Source organism: Triturus cristatus, chromosome 12, assembly GCF_964204655.1.
Source record: "Triturus cristatus chromosome 12, aTriCri1.1, whole genome shotgun sequence".
NCBI classification, from domain to species: Eukaryota; Metazoa; Chordata; class Amphibia; order Caudata; family Salamandridae; genus Triturus; species Triturus cristatus.
In genome coordinates this window covers 620,614,589-620,637,372 of record NC_140595.1, presented here as the reverse complement: position 1 = coordinate 620,637,372, position 22,784 = coordinate 620,614,589, and the positions used below count along the sequence as shown (strand labels likewise).

Sequence of the window (22,784 nt, the reverse complement as noted above, 5' to 3'; positions counted from 1 at the left end):
CGGTCCTCCCACCCATCCGTCCATCTAAGCCCCCGAAGTGAAAGGTCTTGTCGTACCCAGGCCGCAAGAGGCTCCAGGGAGAGGGCAAAGAGCAAGGGCGAGAGGGGACAACCCTGGCGCGTCCCCCTCTCCAGAGTAAAGACTTCTGAGATCTTGTTATTTACTACCACCTGGGCTAGCGGCTCAGTGTAGAGGAGGCGTACCCACCCGATGAAATTAGGACCGAAGCCCATCTTTTTGAGGACCGCCATCATATAGGGCCACTCGAGAGTGTCGAATGCCATAGCGCCATCCAAGGATATGACCACCGCATCTTCCTGGATCGTATGACTGCGTCCCATTACTCCATGGAGACGTCGCAGGTTGAGCGCTGTATTACGGTGTGGCATAAAGCCCGACTGATCTGGGTGGATCAGCTTGGTAATGATCGGCTTCTTCCTACTCACTTTCAATACTGGTTTATTGCAACAGTTATTTTCCTTGGGAAACCCTTGAGGATCTACACATTTGAACCTTGCTGAATTAGGAATTTTGTCTACTTTTCAGAAATTTGCAGCCTTCCTGGATCACCCATGGGTTTCACACTGGCTTCCACCACAAACTGGAAGTAGGTTGAGAGCACAAAAAAATAAGAAAAATGGGCTACCTCTTTGAAAAATGCCAAAACTGTTGTAAATTTTCATTTTAATGTTATTTATCTCTGTATGTTCCTGAAAGCTGGGAAAATGGTTACTTTAGCACAGCAAACTGTTCGTTGATGCCATTTTTAGGAGAAAACAAATATAGACACTTATCCGGAGCACTTTTTTCCTTAAAAAGTAGCTATATTTTGCCTATTTTCTCGGTCCCCTCCAGGGGATTATACAAACTCTGGGTACCTTCAGAATCCCCAGGATGTTGACAAACAAGTATGCACATTTGGTGTGGATAACCTATGTGGAAAAAAAGGTTATGCCGCCCTAAGCGCAAACTATCCCAAACAACCAAAAAAGGGCTCAACACTGGGAGCCGTGGGGTGGGTGGACCCAGCAATAAAGAACTATTGCCAACACTTCTATTTATTTTTAAATATCTGTTTCGTCATTTAAGTGTTGCCAGAATCATTTGAAAAGTGTGTCAAATCGATATTTGCTAACAGTTCTAAGGGCACCACACCTTGCTAATCTAATCGTCCAGTAAACCTAATGAACACATTCGAAACTCTACAATAAAATATTAGCAAATAAATTAGTTGTAATCATTCAATAGATAATGAACGGTAGCAATAGATATTTTCTCGTGGAAGCCACCCAGTTAATGAAAACATAATTTTATGGACTATTAGTAATTCAGAGAATTTAAAAAAGATGGCGTTTTCATTGTTAGACATCTATGTTGAACATGTTTAAAGAAGTTCAGTTGCCATATCGCTTATCTGCCATGACGGTGTAAATAACTGGTGAGGGATCTCTAGATTAAGAACTGCAGGTCACCGTTTAATTTATTGCTAAATTAACAGACAAAGTCCCAATTTAACTAATAGTGATTGAGAGAATTAAAAAGAGATGGCATTTTCATGATTAGACAATGATGTCAAAGATATTCAAAGAAGTTAATTTGCCATATCTCTCGCCAGCTATGATGGTGGAAATTATTGGTGAAGGATCTCTGTTTTAGGAACCGCTATGACACTGGTTAAATTAATAAAAATATAACAGACAAAGTCACAACTTGTCGGAGCACTAGGCTTAGCCACACATTATGAACTGTAATGATTGCCCCATATAGTGAGCCGTTTGTTCAACATAATAGGTTTGATTCATATTTGAGGGGTTAATTTCTTACAAGCAGTAAAAAGTTAATGTTATTTGCAGGCAATAACTTCACTTTGTGACTGGATATTTTAAAGATGAGATAGAAGGAGAATTTGCACCTGAGCCTAATCGGAGTAGGAATTGACCCACGGAGGGAACTGCCTGGACCATAAGGGGGGATACTGCAGCCAATAGTGGAAAGAAATGCAGACATACTTCAGTGCCAGGACACCAAATTGCATCTGCACATTTTCATTTGTGTTGTATGTGGATTAAGTACACACTTATTCACCCATATAGGGAACAGTTATTTGTTTTCTATTTCTAAAAGTCTCTCAAAACTTTAAAAATTGTGTCAGATATCTTTCTATCATATTCTGTTCCATGCTCCTCCTGGTTTCAGTGCACTATCATTGCTTTGGATTGGCTAATTGGCACTGAGGACTTGTTGAGACAACTGTAATTCTCCTTCTATCTCATCTTTGTGTAGACTTTTAGAAATGGAAAACAAATAACTGTTCCCTATATGGGTGAATAAGTGTGTACTTAAACCACATACAACACAAATGAAAATGTGCAGATGCAATTTGGTGTCCTGGCACTGAAGTATGTCTGCATTTCTTTCCACTATTGGCTGCAGTATCCCCCCTTATGGTCCAGGCAGTTCCCTCCGTGGGTCAATTCCTACTCTGATTAGGCTCAGGTGCAAATTATACCCCATATGCTTGTTATTGTGCACAGTCTATTTTTTCAGTTCACTGTTTTTCACTGAACATTTCTCTCGGGAATGAGTGACTGCTCGGCGTCCTTGGGCTGCTGTCCAGCTCCTCCTCTGCTCTCCCTCTTCCAGAAAGAGTACTGCCCAGCAGTTCCTCTCTGCCGCCTCTGCAGTTGAGTTGGTGATGGTGTAGGAGCGCTGCTCAGGGAAGTGCTGGATATTTCATAGATGGGGCAGCAGGTGCTGGGTGCAGCCCCGCTTGGACTGATCAAGTCGAGATCAGTGCTGTCACGCACAGGCATCACTGGCTGAATGGGGACCATGGATCAGGTCACACAGAGGTCTCAGGTCATGCCCCAGCTTGGCAATTCTAGCACAGTCAGCCAGGAATAGCAGTGAAGAGTCAGGGGCCTTACAAAACTAGATCAGGTAGCTGGTTCTCTGCAGTGTCTCTTCTGCAGAACCACTAGACCGTGGTTATGCTGCTCCTTCCTCCTCCTGGACAGTCACTGCTCCTGCAGGGGTAGCAGGCTTCTTTGCTCTATCAAGTAGGCTGGCTTCTAAGCACTTCGGGATAGGCGAACAGCTCTTCAGCAAGATGCAGACTCAGGTGGTGTCTCCTTACCTCCATAAGGCTGGATGTCAGGCAGATGCCAGCTCTGGTTGCATAGTACTCCTAGAAGTACTATGTGGAGCACTTCCTCCCTTGGTCATAGAGAACTTGGAACAATAAATGGGACAGTACGTTCTACGGCCTGAACTCTAAAAAACAGTTTGCTGTGGTTCTCCTTTCAGGTGTATTTTCCAGGTAGCTTTCCACACACCGCCTAAGTGTAGATTGAGGATTCTCACAACAGGAGTTACCAGTCTGGAGTAACAACAACATAGGCTCAAAGAGGTCTAAACTTTTTGCACTTGGCTGTCATCAGCCAAACTGTTCAGGGAAAGGCAAAAGGCTAGGACTACAGTTCCATCCTTCTCACCCCCCAATGGCAGTGCTTCACACAGACTAATCAGCAGATCTGTTCTGAGCAAGAGGCTAATCACATTTCTAAAGAAGCCTTATCTCCTCTTTCCACGCTTCAGTGTTTAGGACTTCTCCATCCAGCATCAGGGACATCAACGATACACTTTCACTGTCTGGAAAAAAACTCCATCTTGTGCAAAAGACAAGGCCAGGGGCATCCATGAGCCTGGTTTACTCACAAGCTATGCATGTGCCATGCGGGCTACACACACACACAAACATGAACAATATACAATTGGGAAGAATGTTGCGCTTTAGAAATTCATTTCATTTCATCAAGGGACAGGCCTCAGCATACACACTAAATTAGTATGAGGCTAGGGACAAAAAAATCAACAAGCATTGAAAATGCAATAGGTTCTCGCCTTTGATTAAGTTAAAGCCATTTGCTTTGCTAATGGTATTGTTCAGCAAAGCAAATGGCTTTAACTTAATGAAAGGTGAGACCTATTGCATTTTTAATGCTTATTTACTTCTCCAAGCAAGACCAGCCAACAACCACTAACTAATGCTCCCCATTGCAGGGAATGCCAATAAGAACCACACGCTTACTGCTCCCTACTGTGCGGGCCAACAACCACCACCACTGTTCTACAACACGATCCAACACGTGCCAAAAAGGTCCTTACTTTTACCAGCCCTTATCAGAATCGCCACCATACTCTGCGCTTCTTTTTTTTTTTTTTTTTTTTTTTAAATATATTTTTATTGCAGGAATCAGTAAATCGTTACATAATCGACCAGCATAATATAACAAGCAAGATCAATGAGACACACCCCTCCGTCCCCCCGCCGTAAGTTTCTTACACAGCCATTCAGCCCACAACCCTAGGGTCGGGCGGCGAAATTCAATGGGGGCTCAGAAGGATGTCGAGGCTGGTCCGGATGATCCACTGTCCGTCATCTGCTTTTCCAAACAAGCCTATAAACCCAGAAAGAAAAACCCCACCCTCAAAAAATACTCTGCGCTTCTTGCTGGTAACTAGCAGCCTTTAACTGTTCCATGCTTCACATACATTCATCGCCGCTCTTTCTCCTTTCTATCCTCTATGTCGCACCTGCCAATAACTACCCCTTTTTCTGTGTTCTATAGAGTGCCTGGTGATATTCACCACCATTCTGCCAGACGATGCATTAATTGCCTACCAATAATCACCACCCCTTTGCTGTACCGTACAGGATTGCCAAAACCACCACCTCTGTTCTACTGCATCACCCACTGCGTGCCAATAAGTACCTCCCTTTTTCTGCTTCATGCTCCCTGTGTAACAACTGCCACCCTTTTACTGCTTCGTGCAGCACCCAATGATAACGACTATGCATCTCACCTACCAGTTTTCCTATACATTGCAGCACACGCGAATAACCACAAAACAATGTAGCACAAGCTAATAGCCACTACCCTAAACCCACCTTCAACTTTCGCACCCTGTCTCTTTCTCACTCATTCTCTGTGCCCCAGCTCACTTAGATTTAAGCTGGTTCTCTTTTCCTTTCCCCTTGGTTCTCAGTTACTATGGTTACAGGCTCCTATGGAGGACCACTATCAAATTCTGTACTTTTCCATAAATGTGTTTGTGTAATCTGTAGGTCACAGATTATAACGCCTGTGCGAACTAGTTTGGGGGGCTTCCAGGTCATACATGAGTAACTGGGTTGCAAATGTAGCAACTGAACCTTCAGCTAGTCATAAAGCGTATCCCTCCCACAACACTGTGAATCAGTAGTTTATTACACTCTGCATATCTGCATATGTTTTTATGCCATGACATTTTTGTAATTGGTTTAACAAAAGATTTTAACCAAAACCACAGGGTGCAAGAGTTTAAATTTGTACAATAATACAAACTACAAAAGGGACAGTTACTATTGCTTGATTTGGCCCATTTTGCTGTATAAATTCTTAATGGTAGAGTTCCCACTCTGAATTGGAAGTACAACTTCCCATCGAAAGGTTTGGATATGACATCCCAGTACCGTTCCAGACTTGGCCAAGTTTGACTGTTAAAAAAGCCCAGGTTAGCGATGAGCTGTCACTATCTCTGAGACTGTTGTGGTAAACCAATTCCCAATATCTTTCTTTTATAATCTCTTTGGACGGGAACTGGCAACACAATGGATTTTCCCACAACTCAGACATACCAATACGCATCAGGAAAGCTCTAACCGCTCTCAGCCAGCTGATCTTATGAAACCGATATTTACCTACACAGGCTCTTAGCACTCCCAGATGTACTATTTCACAGACTCCATAGCGCTTTCAAATATACCCTCCTTGTCAATCCCCAATTACTCCCATGGGTATTTTCCCCAAACAATCTTGCAGAATTCCCCAGAGTACTTGCTACTCCAGTCACCTAGGATTCCTACAACTACTCCGCGACCCAGGCTGTAGCCCGTTCCCATTGAATCTTCAAATGACACACAAATGAAGTACGGAATGCAGACCAAATCAAACATTCATCCTCAGTCAAGGGAACTGGGTTAAATCCATAGTTCTATTGCTCACCATGCCACCCCAGGTTAGACACAGCCATATGCAAATCAGTCTTCACCATGTTCCTCATGGGAACAGTCTAGCTCGAACTGCCAAGCCAGGTCCTCCCTGGACCAGAAACAAGCATCCTGGGAACGGTTTCAGGATATCACATCTTATCAGCCAGGCTAGCTTAGATCCAGTGGCCCAGTGAACCCGGGACCCACATCTGGGCATACCCAACGCACTTAGGGCAAGAATGCCTAAGAGACACAAATGATGGGCAAAATGTGGAACAAATGAAACATTCACCCCCAGTCAAGAGATCTTGGTTAAAAGCATTGTTCTTTTGCTCACCATGTCACCCCAGTTTAGACCCAGCCATATGCAAATCATTCTTGACACTTTTCCTCATGGAAACTGTACAGCCAAAACTGCCAAACTAGGTCCTCTCTGGACCAGAAAGAAGTATCCTGGGACCGGCTTTGGGGTACCACCCCATATCAGCCAGTTTAGCTTGAATCCAGGACCCTCCTCCACCGCCTGGGACAACACCTGGAGGCCTTCTGCCCCAGAAAACCCACCCACTCCAACAGACCACGCCCGAAACCTGTGTATCATCCTAGACTCCTCCCTCACCATGACCCGCCAGATCAACAAAGTCGCCTCCACCTGCTTCAACTCCTTCGGCATCCTCTGCAAGACCTTCAAGTGGATCCCCACCCGAAAGCAGAAAGACAGTCACCCACGCACTCATAAACATCAGACTAGACTACGGCAACGCCCTCTATGCCGGAATGAAAAGAACCCTGCTACACAAGCTCCAAACCACCCAGAACACCGCAGCCAGACTCTTCCTCGGAACCCCATGACACGAGCACATGACCCAGCACCTACGAGACCTCCACTATCTCCCTGTCGAGAAGAGAGTAACCTTCAAACTACTCACCCACGCCTACAAATCACTCTACAACATCGGACCCAAATACCTCAATGAGAGAGTATCCTTCCACGTACCCAAAAGGAACCTCCGCAGAACCAGAGCAGGCGGAAGAGCCTTCTCCTACTTCGCAGCAGAGGCCTGGAACGAGCTCCCAGTCAACATCAGATGCTCCCCTACTCCCCAGCACCTTGAGACCCTGACGGGTGAGTAGCGCGCTCTATAAATCCCTGATTGATTGATTGACAGTGAGCCCGGGACACTTACAAGGACTCTCTTTACAAACCTCTAGAACTCCACAACACTGTTTCACACAACTTGCAGCATCCCCACATCTCACCCAGTTTAGCACAAGCTTTCTAACACATTATAGTAACAGTTCTACAGGTATGCTTCCATTCAGTACACTTATGCAGAGCTCATATTTCACTAACTGGCCTTTTCTCATGCCTAAAGCAGTCCCACGTTTAACTGCCCTGTAAGCCCTTAAGAGCTCCCATAATTAATCTGTGAATTAGCACATGACTACTACCACAGGAATTCTCTCAGGCAGCACCCTGACAAGCCACATGGTGTCAGATAGCACACTAGAACTACCAAATGTGTTCTCCCACTCTGTCCCCTTAGTCATCCCCCTAGCTACTCTGTCTCCTTAGTCATCCCCCTAGCTACTCTGTCTCCTGACCTCCTACAGTACCCACTAGGTGCTCTAAAACACATTCCACTGCTGAACCCCTGGTTACTTCCCCACACTCCACCCACAACACAAAGCAGCCCTAGGCACTTTTTTACACGCGATTAGCTTTAATATTACTGCCATAGCATCCAGCCCCCTAACGCTCTTACAGGTAGTCCCGTACTCCAGCTCTTAACACTCCCACACGTATCCTACCAAACATCACCTAGTACTTCCACAGGTATCCAGGTACAGCACTATATGTATTCTCAGACAGCACTCCAGCATTCCCATATATGCTTTCCCATACAGACTAATACTCCTACACACACTGTCTTGCTTCCGGACCCCTAGCAATCTTCAACTCTTTAAACTTTCATAGCTTAATTGCACCTCACCAGGGACCAAGTCACTTCCCTACAACCTTTCTCTTCCTATCAGCCTCCTAGCACTCTCCAGGATTTTTCCTCATAGCTTTCTCGTATCTAGTGTGAGTAGTTAATCCAGTTCACACTTTACTTTGAATTTTGAGACTTAGAGTCCTGTTTATCGCCTTATAAAACAAAGCTTACAAATCTGAAGAGATTTGTTTCCACCCAACGGGATGCACTGCGGGAGGTACCCTTCCACACAGGGTACTCACCCACATACACTAGCCTACCACTCCCATTAGTATACCCAAAGACTGTCATACATGCCAACATTTCGAAAGAGGTAAGAGGGAGACAGAGGCAATTGTACGCCGGAGACAGCTAAAATAAAGCCCTTTCGACACTGCTTTCCTATGCGCTGGTTACTACTTCCACTACCACTCTCTGTCTGCCTTACGGCTGCTCCGCAAATTTCGGGTGGAGGGTTCACCCTTAATTTTCTGACAATGTTTTTGCCTAATAGAGACCCGTGTTCTGCTGTGGTTCTCCTACATATCCAGTAAATCATATGCATTGCTCTGCAATCTTCAAGATGGAACACCATTTAAAGTTTCAGCACCTTGTTACAACTTTGACATGGTGCTGACTTCACCAAACATAAAAAATACAAAAAACGACTCCCAGTTTCCATGTAACAGACTCACATTTTTCATCGTTAAATGTTTTTCAACTTTGTTACTTACGCTCTGTAAAAATATTCTCACTCGAGTGCAAGTAAATAGGCATATACATTTAACCACGCTCTATTTGAATATTCCTTTTGTGTGCCATGCCATCAATCAACTCCATGGTCACTCTACTTAACAGCTCCAAGACTCTCAGAAGCTTTATCTAATCAGACCCTTCATGTATCTACTGGTTTTACGTCCCACTTTCTGAAATCTTACTCCTGAGTTCTATAACTTTCCCGCATTCAGTGTAGCACCCTCTCGGGGCCAGCCCCCTTAAAATCCCCGATAGTGATTCCCTACTAATACTATCCAATAATACTCACATCATCCATGAGCATGATTATGATATTCGGGGCAGTCCCATTGTGCCTCGAGAAAATTCCTGCAGATGCCTCACAAATGCAACAAAGGACCAGAACTGTCCAGCAAGTCCTGGAAGCAGCCATTGCAGTAACTACATCAGATCCCCAGTGAGACGCCGACTCGTGTGACAACAGCACCCAGATGTGACAGCTTTTCTTTTTCCACCTCTCACGTGACACTAATGTTTGTCTCCTTTTTTTGTTTCCACCATTTTCGCGTGACCCAGCTGTAGTTGCATCCCCGTGAATCAAACCTACCAGAAAATGAAGAGGAGGCAGGGCATCTCAGAATCACTAAAGCGGCCATCTTAGAATATGTAGGCTTACGAGAACAGTTATACTTCCGATACCTACAGCTGAAGCAAACCAAGTGTATAGATTTGAGCAGCAGAGACATAAACATTTTTCGCTATTTATACGAATAAGTGGCTCATTATAAATGTAGTAATTAGGCTTTTCAAGTAATTTGATCCTCATCAGTGTTAATGCATTATATGAAAGCATACTTATTTACTGAGAAGAATAGACCGTCAGCTGTACGATAAATGTGAGATGTTTACTCGTATCCAATAGCATAAACATTATGATATAGTGGAGAAGCCGGTTAAAAGGAGGACTAAAATCCACCCGGAAGTCAAACCCAAGACCTTTTTCGACTTTGCTTGTAAAACCATTGATGACGTAAAATCACGTCACACGTTGATGCAGAGACTCAGCACTAGCTGTTGACCACATCTCAGAATGGCGGTGTGTATAGCTGTCATAGCGAAAGAGGTAAGTAGCATTTACTATTTTATCCGCGATCACGTGGGGATATGCGAAGGGGCCGCACCCGCCTTGGCACAGGGTTTCATTCAAACTTTGAGAGTAGACACGGCTCCAAGGGAAAGCCGATAGACTTTCAAAGCATATTCGGCTACAGACAATCATGCACTACATTGGAAACGTTTATTTAGGGGAAGACAGTCCGCACTTCTTTTCTTCTAACGAGACAAACATTTCACAGAAGAACTAAACGTGTTTGAAACCATGGTCAATTTCTGGCTCTTTCCACCGGGGATGTGACTCTAGCTGTTTTGATTTGATTTGCTTTCTAGCTGCTTTGATTTGGTTTGTTTTGTTTCTTTCCTGGTTGCCTTTCTTTCCTTGTGCCGACTGATTTGCTGGTTACCTCCACATAACCTGTTGTGTGGTGAATTTCCCCTATATATTGTTGCCTTTTCCAGCCTTCTCAAATGTTGAGTTTTTCGCCCTCGATCCCAACAATGCCAAGTTAAGATTGTCTTCTCAGTTTGCTGGTTGACCTTGTTTGTGTACATACACGACCTCCTTGTGTCCAGTTACCTTTGCAAAGTTTTCTATGCTGCCAAATGCCTTCCACAGACACCACTTATGACAAGATGATTTTCCTAGGCTCTGCATGTTGCAGATTGCTTTCCCACGGTGCTCCATGGCCTTCCCCGGACTCCGCGTTGAACGATTGACATCCCTAGGTCTGTTATCTCCTAAGAGATATCCCCCATCATATGGCGACACACAAAACCAACAAAAAGCATTTTTGATAATTAGGAATGCTAATAGGGAGTTAAGGGTAACTAATCCGTTGACCATAGTTATGCTACGAAATGTAAAAAGACATGAAATTCACAAGTTGAGGTACCACCTTCACCTAATTTCCCAACATGTATTTCGAACTTATCCTTATTTCTTCAGACAGTTGGATTCTCCTGGACCAATTTTAGTTGGATGAGTGAGCAAGGCTGAATATCCGCCACAGTCTGGAGGCCAGATTCCAAAGATAAACAGATCACAGCAGAAAGATGAGTGAAGAGGTGTATCTCTCAGGCAGAGCAACTGAGGCAAGTTCAGAGGAGCTAATATCGACAACCTTGGAGACATCTGTGCACAGGGTTGAAAGCAAAAAAAGTGATGCAGCCTAGTTCACGGGTGTAGCATGGATACTGGGAAGGCACGTTCAAAGCCATCCACCATCTTGTCGGTCACCATACATGTGGTGGCTAAAGGACTCAGTCAGCAAACTATACCTACTGATCTCATACATAGCCATAAATGACACATGTGGGAACTCTTTACCTACTTTAAAATGAAAAAGTACCCCCCATATAGGGAACTGGACAAAACTTCCCTCTGGAATGGGAGGGGGATGGTGTTGGTGCTAGTAAGTAGGATATATTCCTTTCCCTAGACTTGATTAAGGCTGCCATCACTGCTTTCCTCCATTAGGCTGCGTAGAGAGGGCAGTGGCCACTGTCTAGGGCAGAGGTGTTCAAACTTCTTTGCTCTGAGCCCCCCCTAAGCAATATGTTTTCAAGTGGGCCCCCCCCTCCAAAACTATATGGCAAGGATTTGGGGAGTGGGAGAAGTAGGGATGATCACAGAGGGCGGGGATCATGAGATCATTTCAGGGCTGCGATTCCGTAGCTCAGAATCCACACTAAATGTGAGACTTATAAAAAAGCAAAAGCATTAAACAAGAAAAGAATTCACCAAAAACACTACTGCACATAATTAGGGTCTTGTCTCTTTCTGAAAGAAAATGAGCTACTGCATGCTGCCCCCCCCCCATGTTTGTGCCAAGGACGCCATCTGCCCTAACACTAGCAAAGAAAATGAGCTCCCATGTCCACTATCTATTGTAAAGCATTCATAATTATGATGCAGTGGGCACCATGACAAAAGTGTCACTGCACCGGTTTCACTAAGGATAGGTACTGCCTTGCTGTTGTCTCTGATGTTTGTTAAAATGAGCTCCCATCTCACACCATTCCTCTCCCTAAATGTCTCATCATCCCTCTTCCTCCCATCTCTGTGTCCCTCTCCCTCTTTGATGCCCAAATCAAGGTGAGGGTCTCCTCTGCCTACGTTTTTCCCCTCCCTTGGACCATTGTTTCAAGGATCAAAGAAACACTGGCACAGCAATTATGGCCTACAACTGCAGCACCAATGAAGCCTACAGCTCTGCGAAGCAGGCTGTCTACTCTGCCCACTAAACAGGGCTATTACTTCTAGGCTAGATGTCCAAAGCAGGCTTTCTGCTGCTTTGTGTGAAAAAACAACCACATCAAAAAGTAAATTTATCCGCCCGCCCTTCTACCTTGTTGCTTGGGCCATGTTATGTGTGCAACAATGGTGACCTGGGCCTTAATGCTAGCAAGGAACATGCACTTATGTTCTTTGTCATAGTAAATCTGCCATAGCTGGGGTCCAGTGCCCACTCACAGAGGGTGGGGAGGGCTCCTGTGCTGTGAAACAGATAGTAAAAAAGAAACATGGCTTCTCACCAGGTACTCGCTACTTGTAAGAAATGTAAATGTGTGCAACAGTTAGCCACCAAATATAAAGGTTGCTTTGGAGCCAGTGTAGCTTTTAATAAATGCAGTCACTCAGCTTCACATTGTAAAATATGTATTCTATTTGAGATGTAATATGTGTCTGTTAAAAGGATTTCACCCTTTTATGGACACATCTAAAAATATTTACATTAGATATAGTCTGAATGATTATCACTAAAATGTGTATTTTTTTTAAAGCACTTTTTTTTCTTAAACAGCATTTTGGAACAGTCTGTTTGTATGCAGTGTAATTCAATTTTAAAATAATGTCATTCACAGTTCTTTCTGTCACAAATTGGGACCTCGTAGCACTATAAACAAATCACTATTCCTCACTGCACCAATCAGGATTTAATTCTATGACTCTTTGGTCACAGACGAAGACATCTGCAGTGATCACATTAGCCAACTGAGGTTTCATACGATAAAACAGAATATATTTCCATTTGATTAGTTTAACTTTCATTTTTTTTTCATTTGAGGTGTGTGCATGTTTTTATATGCACCTACCCAAAGGTGAACAAAAAACAATTAGATGCTTATTTTTTTATTTTATTTTTTTATTTTTATTTTCTCTTTTTAGCCAGGACTTTTACATTGACTTCACGCTCACTGCCCTATACCTCTCATTAGTATAATCTTTTCTTGTTTTCAAAGTGTTCAGGTGACTGTGGTCAGTTATTGAACACAAACAATATATAACATTTATAGATGTTGCCTTCTAATGTTGCTGTACAGTGTTGCTGTAACAATCTTATGTTGTATTATGGTTTGTGTGATTTTTAGCCATGTACTCGCCATTTCTACTGTAAATGTAGTTAAACATTATGAGACTTTATTAACGTGCTATGTATTTACAAATACTCGCATTTCTTACTGAAAATTCACTTCGTTATTGCAACTATGACAGCTTTGTTGTACTGTACCTAGCCTCAACCCATAGCCACTTCTTTTCAGCTAGACCGTGGCTGTTTGTCCACATCGACCCAGAGAGCCAACACCACTACTTGTGGCAAACACCAGTACTCACAGCTTAGATAATTCTTGACTGTCCCTGCCATTGATAGGATTAAGGAAAAAGTCTGACAGATAGATACACATTTGTAATAAACCTTCTACATATATAATTCTCTTACACACACGCGCGCACACACACACTTCATATGTTTTACTCTCTTACATGCACACAGGAAATAACACTTACAAATATGTAGCTTTATCTGAGACACCCATAAGCACAAACATTTTAAACAACCCAGTTACATATATAGCTCTCTTTCCTACCCAGAAACACCTACTCACAGAAAGAATCAGAACTGAATACATTTATTGTACGATTAAATAAAATTACAACAGAATATCTATCAACAGTAAAAAGCAAGTAAAACGTGAAGAAAAAAAACACTCGATTTCCCACTGGAATACAGATGAAAGCAATTCAACCCTTAAAAGAGAATTCAACAATTCCTTAACACCATTTAATGGCTGTATCTATGCTTTTCCATGTTTCAAATAACTCCTCACCACTTAAAACGATATATTTGACCAACCATATCAAAAGCATAGATTCCTCACACCTTTCAATGGGCTTTAACTGCTGCATGTAAATGAAGACAGCCTGGAAACGTACCTTTGGCGCTTCCAGGCTATCTTATTTACATGTAATTGCAGACTCATTAGCGCCCCCCTGAGAACACATTCACGCCCCACCCCTGAGGGGTCAAGCCCAACAGTTTGAAGACCTCTGGTTTAGGGGATGGGTGCACTTTGGGTGCCTAGCTCGACAGTCATGCCTAGCTCTGCTATTACATTGTTGTTAAATAGGAGACCCTTCAGTGAGCGCAATGACTGTTCACTAGGGTGTAGTGCAGGATCACACCAGAAAATAGTTACAGTGCAGGGTAGCTCTGCTCTACAGAGCTATGCAGAGTACTGCCATCAGAACATAAATGTGTATATATGTATATTCAACCAGTGTATAGTTAATTACCTCCAACTGTGTTTAGTAAGTATACTGCAAGTCACAAATAAACACAATGACTTTATCGAGGTGGCAGAGTGCCTTTTGTATGGCCACTAATTATGTGGTGACTTGTCATATTCTCATTTTCTACATTTGGGTGTAGTTTATATTTTGTAATGCAGGGCTCTCACAATAAACTATATTTGACTAAAAATGAAGTTTCAAAATTAGATATTAAAATCTCTACAACTCCAGTTGTATATTCAGTGCCATGTGCTTATGATATCATTTAAAAATAGGAAGTGCACTATTTTTGAACAAATTCCTACAGTGGAATTGCAATCTTTGATGCTGCGACACAAAGAATTCAGAGGAGAATAAAAAAACAGGAAGTCTTGTTAATAAACTGTTGCCTGCTGTTGGAAAAAAGGAGCGTCATGTGGGAACAAATGACTTTAAGGAACAAATAAATGGCAGCTCATGCTAATTTGCTGTTTTTACAGCAAATGTTGCCGTACTCGAAGCATTTCAGTCAATTAAACTGCTAACGTTTTTTCTGTTTATTTCGGAGATGTAATTCATACTTTGTCTCTTAGAACACAAACCCGTGAAAACAAAGTAGGAGTGGTGTTCCAGTAGCGCTCTTGCCTGCAGATGCATTTTGACATCTCAAGTGGCATTAATCAATTATAATTGGCTACTTATGCCATTTTCTCTTATTACAAGTGGGCTCGAACATCAGAATCTGCTCCTGTCTTTTTTTCTGTTTATTAAGCTTTTTCCTATAAAGGACCTTTAAAATGCTGCTCTATTACTTGCTGCTTCTGATGTAACAGAACTGACGATAATGTTTCAGACTCTGTATGTATAGATAGCAGGCCATGCCTGCTATCTATACACTGTAGCACTATGCCATAGGGTGTTCAGTTTCACAGCAAGCCATGCCCAGCAGATACTGAAGGCAGGATTGACTGATTGGTCCTGCTTGGGTAAGGTTCTGCCCACTTTGCATAATGGGGTCGGGTAAAGAGTTATAATTAAAAGCAGTCTAAAAAATAATTACGGCAGTGTATGATCTTCTTCTCATTCTACCCTTTTCGCCCCAACACCACTTCTCGCTCTTTATCTTTCTCAACTACCAACCAAGTCTTACCTCTATCTCCCTCTACAAATCTAAAATACATCTTGCTAAAGAATTCCCTTCACATCTCCTATGTCTATTCCATCAAGAACGACATAGGCTTACATACCTACAGATATGCTACTACTCGAGTCCCTTTCTCTTTCCTATCCCTCCTATCATTATTCCCCACATTACAGCAACTCTTAATAAGGCTACATCCTCTGGATGCTATCCCAAAGCTGGAAAACTGATTGTTAAGTCTCTGCTCAAAAAAACGCAACTTGGACCCCTCTAAAATGAAAAACAATCCGCCCAATTTCTTTGTTTCCTGTCCCTGCCAAGATCCTGGAGAAACATCTAAATATCCAGTTGATGACTTATTTAGAACAGCATCTGCTGAACACCTCCCAGTATGGATTTAGGAGTAACCATGGGACCGAGACCACACTGCTATCTGCAGTCAATAACATCTGTTCCATGGTTGATGCTGGAAGGCTGCGGTGCTGATCCAGTTGGATCTATCTGCAGCCTTTGACACCATCTCTCCTACCAGGATGGTTGACCGCTTACAGGAAATTGGGGTCACAGATTCAGCCCTGAAGCTTCCGTCATCCTTCCTGATGGATAGATCACAGACAGTGGTGGTGGACCAATTCTACTCTTCATCCATAGCTACTCTATGGTGGGTTCCGCAGGGCTCTTCCCTGAGCCCAACTCTGTTTAACCTGTGTCTCCCCGCTGGCTAAACTGTTTAGATCTTTTGAGTTACAGGCCTTATCCTATGCTGATGACACACAAATAATTGTTTCTATCACAAAGGACATAGAGGCCTCCGCCAGTAAAGGTTTCGGATGGGGAGGGAGCGCTTTTACCGAGCCCGTATCTAAGCTTTGAAATACTCTCCCCTACTCCATCTCCTGCCTGGAAGCTCATCTTCCTTTCAGTAAGGCCTGAAGACCTGGCCTTTTTCTTTCTAATGTCCCTTTTCGGTCCCTTTTAGGTCAGGGATGATGCTCTTGTCCCCCTCAGTAGACTAACCGCATTAGCACCTTGACGCCTTCAGACATTTGTTTGCGGTTTTTAGAAATTATCAGATCAATCAATCAAATCCTTTCCTTTGCAACTTTTCCCTGAACCCTGTCGTAATCATTCTAATATCTATCAACTTTGTATTCCAATGTCAAACCTCACCTCTTAATCACCCTCTACCTTATCCACCTCTAAGGAAACCTACTGCCGTTCCCATGAAGCTAAATCCATTGAAGTCTCTATTTTGCCTCGCAAGATGAATTCAACAAATCTATTGTTACGCCCTGTTCACCATTTCTTATACCACATCCACAACCAACATAATTATAAGACAATTCACCAGCACAATTAACTAAACCATGGCTAACTAAGGTAGAGGAAAATGTCACCCCTTTCTATGTCACCCTTTCATTATCTTCCCTCTTGTCAGCCAATCCAGTGATCAATATAACACTAACTACCGTACTGCTCATAGTAATTGTAGGAGGCTGGCTTAGTATATGGTGCACACTTATTTAAGTGATGCACCGTGCACTAATCCAGACAACCCTTATGGTGATTTTAGTCCTCTTTGATAGCCTGTGAAAACTCTCAATGTGGTAGCTCTGGAGAGCAGCCTTAAGGCTTATCTTGAAGGAGTATAAAGCAGCTTGATTTGCCAACTTTAATCTGCAATGTAGGTTAGATGAAAGGAAACCACATAGTGTTTATAAAAATAGGTCTTATTTATTGCACACTATCACTAATACATTGGTATATCTCCTATCCGGAGATATCAACACAATACACAAGAATACTTTGCAATAATCAGGTAAGTAGCACAAATATACACCGGTCTCCAGGGGGAAACCAAACCATATATTAAGAAAGTGGAGTGCGAACTGCAATTGAGAAAACGGGACTTGGACTAGAAGACCCAGAGGAGCTGGGGACACAAGGAACTACCGAAGGTAAGCACCCAGGAAGCCCACGGATGCTGTGTGCAGAGAGGAAACACGGCTGCGTGCCCAATGGAAGTCAATGGAGAAGTCGTGGTTGCAGTTTTGAAGAAGGACCCTTCCTGGAGGACCCTGAAGAAACCCTTTGGAAGACAAAAGGTTGGCGAGCCACCCCACCCGTGGATGCCCCAGTAACCAGGATACCTGCACCAGGTAAGCCGGGTGCATAGGGGTGAAGTGACGTCTGAACCTGCCGTAGACAGCCATGGAAGACTTTGAAGAAGATGCCTCTAGAGAAGATTACGAAGGAGTCTGGTGGAATGAAAGGGTGGATTCTGGAAGTGAAGAACCTGCAAGTAGAGAGGACCAAGTCTATGCCACTCAGAGGTGATCAGGAGGCACATAAATTAAATGCCCACCGATGTCTGGAGGTTCTGAAGATACGATTGTGACCTTGTCACTGCAGCTGCGAGGATCAGGTGATGCTGAGGAAGACGAGGAGCTATTCATGAGCTGTCCTACGTCTGTGTCTAGGTGGTCGGTGTCTGAGAGGAGCACCAATAAGCCCTGGTAGTCGCAACTGGCGTGGAAGATGAAAAGGAGCAAACGTTGGGACAAGCAAGGTCCAGGGAACTCACCAAGTGCAGAAGAGTCAGAGCAGGCCCCAGGCAAGCAGGGGAGCCCACTGAAGCAAGAGAAGATCCTCAGGAAGACCCACAGGCCGAAGGCACAGGAGTCGCAAGAGGACCTCAAGCAGCTCACCAAAGATGGGGGCCCATGGTGCAGAGGATGCAGTGAGGACACTGATCTTCAAGGGATGAGGGGCTGGGGGCTGGAGCTTCTTGTAGCCCGAAGCTCTCTAGAATGCAGAGCCAACAAGCCTTGGTAGTGGCAAGTCAACGCGGTGCCCATGGGTTTGGTCCTAGTGGCCAGACAAGGGATACTGTCCTCCAAATTGCTGAGAAGACAGGTCAGGCCTATAGGGAGCAGCAGAACCACCACCTGTGTTGCTGGGCTTCGGTAAGTCTGTAGGACGACAGGCGCAGCAGACCGGTCAGCTTTGTTGCGGTGACTGCAGATGCAGGGGAGTGCCTCCTTCACTCCAAGGGAGATTTATTCAGGTGTCCTTGATGCCTACAGGTCTGTTGAAGAACCTGGATGAAGCACAGACAGACGACGAAGAAGACTTGAAGAACCGAGAAACCAGGAGCAGCAGGAGTCTTCCTTGGTGCAGTCTCGGTTCCAGTCGAAGCCCAAGTGTCCAGACGACTGAAGAGCGATGTCGTTTCAGGGTTGAGTCTTGCCCCACGAGGAATCTGAGGACCCATCCACAGGGGAGCCCTTAAATACTCTAAGGAAAGGGGTTGGAAGTCGGGGGGGGGGGATTCCTCCCAGAGGAGAGGCTGGACAGAGGGGAGGATACTCCCATGTCCTTTGTCCAGTTTCACCGTGGAGCAGGAACCAAGGGTTCCTGAACTCGTTCAAACTGGAGTATGCAAGGAGAGCACCAAAATATGCCCTTCAAAGCAGTCTGGTGGCGCTGGCAAGCACCCCCCACAGCAGCCCAATATACTGAGTCCTGTCTCGGAGGTGGTGACACCTCCCTGTGACAGAAAACCTATTTTTCTACCTTCCTCTGCTCAAGCTTGGCTCAGCAGTAGGCAGGCAGAATTGTGTCTATGTTCGCCAGCAGCACTAGCTTGCTTGCAGTCCCTGAAAAGCTGTTACCAGGAGTACACAGGGGTCCCCGAAGAACACCCCAGTACATGGGATCATACTTCCAACACTGGAATCGATGTTAGGATATGATTCCAACATAGTTGATACCAAACATGACTGGGTTCGGTGCAACCACTATATAGTTAGACATCTTGTAATGACTGATGTCCACTATATGTCTAAAAATGGCCAACTACACCTACAAAGTCTGGAGAATTTGCTCCGGGATTTGTAGGGGTGTTCTGTTCGTGCAGGGTCACCCTCAGACTTATAACCAAGCACCCTGCCCTCAGGACTGAAGAGCCTGCCATAGGGATGACTTATAGGTTTTAAGATTAGTGACCTCAGACATAAGGAAACTTATCTGTTGTGAGAGATTCAAGCACCAACTCACACAGGCTGCAATGACGGGCCTGTAGTCACAGTTTAAGTAGACTCCCATGGATGGCACTATACATGCTTCCGCCCATGGGAGACCCCTGGTGTACCTATGCCCTGGGTACCTTAGTACTATATACTAGGCACTTATAAGGGTACACCAGTAGCCAATTGTGGAGGTACCAAAGTACTTACCATGTCAATATAGGGGACAAAGCACAGTTGCTGGGGTCCTGATTAGCAGGATCTCAGCAGACTAGTGAATAACACGCTGACACCAAGCAAAAAGTGGAGGTAACCATGAAAACAGATCCTACAGTAATCTTCAGAGCAGCCAAGTGATCACTGGCCAACTAAATCGCCAGACAAATGAACATAAACCAAAATATCTCATTATCATGAGCTGCCAATCTAACATAACTAACCAACAATCCTATCCCTTCAGCTGTTTTGACAACATGAGTAGAAAAGATTTACCCAAGGACATTTGTCAAAATCCAGTGCGCCAACTTTCCTGACGAGTAACTTTCAGCTATCTCTCACTTGCCATTCCAGCAGAAGAAAGAAACAGGCCTGTCATCCCAATTTTTACCTCCAAAGTTTACCTGAACAACTCTTTACTGCCTACTGACCCTTCAGCAAAAGCAATCAGAACTTAATAACCAATCCAAGATTACAAACCCTGTCCGGCAATACAGCAAACACATATACTGCCTGCTAATAAACATCAGATCACTAAGCAAGAATCAAATTCTCATTTCTGACTATAGGAAGTTGGCTCTTTATGTGATATATCAAAACTCTGATATACAGAGTAGAGAATCCAGGTGTTCCCTTATGTGTAGACAGAGGCTTGTTATGGCATCCTGAAGTGCTCGTTTAGGGGGTCATTAAAGATAATAGGGGAACCCTGTGTCCCTCAGAACCTGGGTAAGTACACCATGAAAAGCAATTGGTTCTGTCAGGGTAGGTCAATTGATTTGTACAAGGTATTGAATACATTAAGAAATATACTTCCTTGTCATATATCCAAGTAACACACCAAAAAGGACAACTCAATTATGCAGAAAATGAAGTTCTTTATCGACCTCCCCAGAACAACCCGGATTGCACTCTCATGGACGTAATATCCCACATTCCAATTGTACATTTGTTTATCTGTGTTTTATGAAATCTCTGCACCTGGTTTGACAAACTGGCCCTAAGGCCAACCTGATGCCTTCTTTTCCATTCGCCCCTTGGATCTCCTCTTTCCACAGGCTACGCCATTGCTGCTGCTGCTGGTAACTTTTGTAGGAGAGTAGTATCTGCTTCTTATAGTTACCCCCACTTTTTGCTGATGTTTCACTGTTTTCGACTTAGTCTGGCTGGGATCCTGCTATCCAGGACCCCAGCCTAGCTGCTTTCTCTCTAAATTGATTGCATGTACTTTAGGTACACTTCAGATTGGATTCTGCCTTATAAGTCCCTAGTATATGGTATACTATGTACCTAGGGCATAGGTACCCCAGAGGCCTCTCAGGGGCTGCAGCATGTATAATAGCACCCCTGGGAGACCATTCAAAATGACACAACAGGTCTGCTACAGCACCCTGTGTAAGGTGGTACATGCACCCCTTACTTAGATATAGGTTCACTATATCTATCCATATCACTGCACATATAAACCTATCAGTCACATCTATGCCAGGCCTCATCAATCCCTGAAGGCATGGTGCTGGGTTTTATGTGAGAGGGTGCACCTGCATGAGCAGAGCTCCTCTGCAGCTTTTGGAACCTCTATTCCAGGGTTGTTTGTGATGCAGCCATACCAGGGGCGTACCACAGGCCCCCGCATCCTCCGCGGTGCGGGTGGGCCCCCCAAGCTCCAGGGGGCCCCCTCCGCACAGTAATCCGTCCTGAAAGCTCCTGATTGAGCTCGGAGGGGGCTCCTCCACTTACCTTGCAGGGGGGCCATCTCCGGTTTCGTTACGCCACTGAGCCATACCGTATACTCTTAAGTGCATTATAACCTCGCGGTAAATGCTAACTTTAAAACGGCTGCATGAAAACATGTCGTGTTTGGTGTCAAACACCTTGGAATCGTACCCCCACACCAGTAAGTGGTGTGGGAGGTATGATTCCACCCTACTAGAGGGAGAAATACGACAGCACCGGTACACCCGGTGCCAGCTTTGCAAGCCCTGGCATCACAAAATGGATGCTGCCCGCCACAGACACGAGTCTGCCCTCCTGCTGCTGGATGAAACTCCGGCAGGGGACGGCTGGACAATAGGTTTCATGTCACTGGGAGGTGTGACCACCTCCCAGACAGGCTTTAGTGTTTTGGGGCTGGGTGGGTGAACTCTGAGTGCTTTGATGTCTGCACTGGCGGCACATTTGGTGTCCCTGTGCATAGTCCAGCTCAAACCTGTTGCAGGGGCTATCAGCCCCTGCTCTGGCGCGAAATTGGACAAAGATCATGGGTGTAGTCACCCCTCTGTCCTGACCCTCCCATAGATGGGTTCCCAGAGTTTGTCCCACCCCTTCCTTGGGTATAAAGTAGGAACCCCTGGCTACAGGACTTTAGATATTACCTGTACTAAACTCTGCTACAGAAACCAAGTATCCCACACGACCTTGCTGGTCCACACCGAAGCATCTTTACTCTAACCGCGTGGGTTGCAGTTGCCAAGGTTTGTTGGTCTCCAATCCGGACACCGACCCCCTTCCCCCCCCTCACCCCCAGCACTCGACATCCTTCGTGGGACAGCTCGCCTGCGGACTTTGGTTGGCGTCTCCTAGACCCCGTGGCTCCAGAGTCAAGTTTCACCTCTTCGCACCTGAAACACCCGACATCGGTGGACATTCGTCTATCGTGCCCCTGGTCACTGGTAAGTGACTCAGACTCTGTCCCCTCTGCTTTCAGGTTCTTCTCAGCTCCGAACCAGGCTTGGATCACACCGGACACTTTTCCTCTTCACAGCAGCAGCACTTTGCAGCATCACGCCATTGAGAACAACGAAGATTCCCCGACACCATTTGAAACCTATGCACCCGGCTTCCCTGGGTGAGGTAACACGAGTACTCTGGTGCTCACGTGGGTGCTGGTCTTGGTACCTTCTAAGTTTGAAAGGGTTTGCTCAAGCCATCTCCTCAGTGTCCTTAAGCTTTAAAATTCCAACCGTGACTTTCCCATAGGATTGTA

At 44.7% G+C, this 22,784-nt stretch overlaps 2 protein-coding genes across 2 annotated transcripts in view; one reads left to right on the top strand and one right to left on the bottom strand.

The window, feature by feature from the left end:
• Nucleotides 1-9,281, bottom strand: part of GALNS (galactosamine (N-acetyl)-6-sulfatase) — a 242,258-nt gene extending 232,977 nt beyond the window's left edge. Inside the window, exon 1 of the mRNA XM_085639221.1 lies at nt 9,056-9,281. Within this exon, the coding sequence (XP_085495347.1) occupies nt 9,056-9,178 (123 nt within the window). The 5' untranslated portion in view covers nt 9,179-9,281. The remainder of the gene's footprint in view (nt 1-9,055) is intronic.
• A 150-nt stretch (nt 9,282-9,431) lies between these two features.
• TRAPPC2L (trafficking protein particle complex subunit 2L) overlaps nt 9,432-22,784 on the top strand; it is a 36,371-nt gene continuing 23,018 nt past the window's right edge. The window contains exon 1 of the mRNA XM_085638152.1: nt 9,432-9,868. Coding sequence (XP_085494278.1) covers nt 9,836-9,868 — 33 coding nt within the window. The 5' untranslated portion in view covers nt 9,432-9,835. The remainder of the gene's footprint in view (nt 9,869-22,784) is intronic.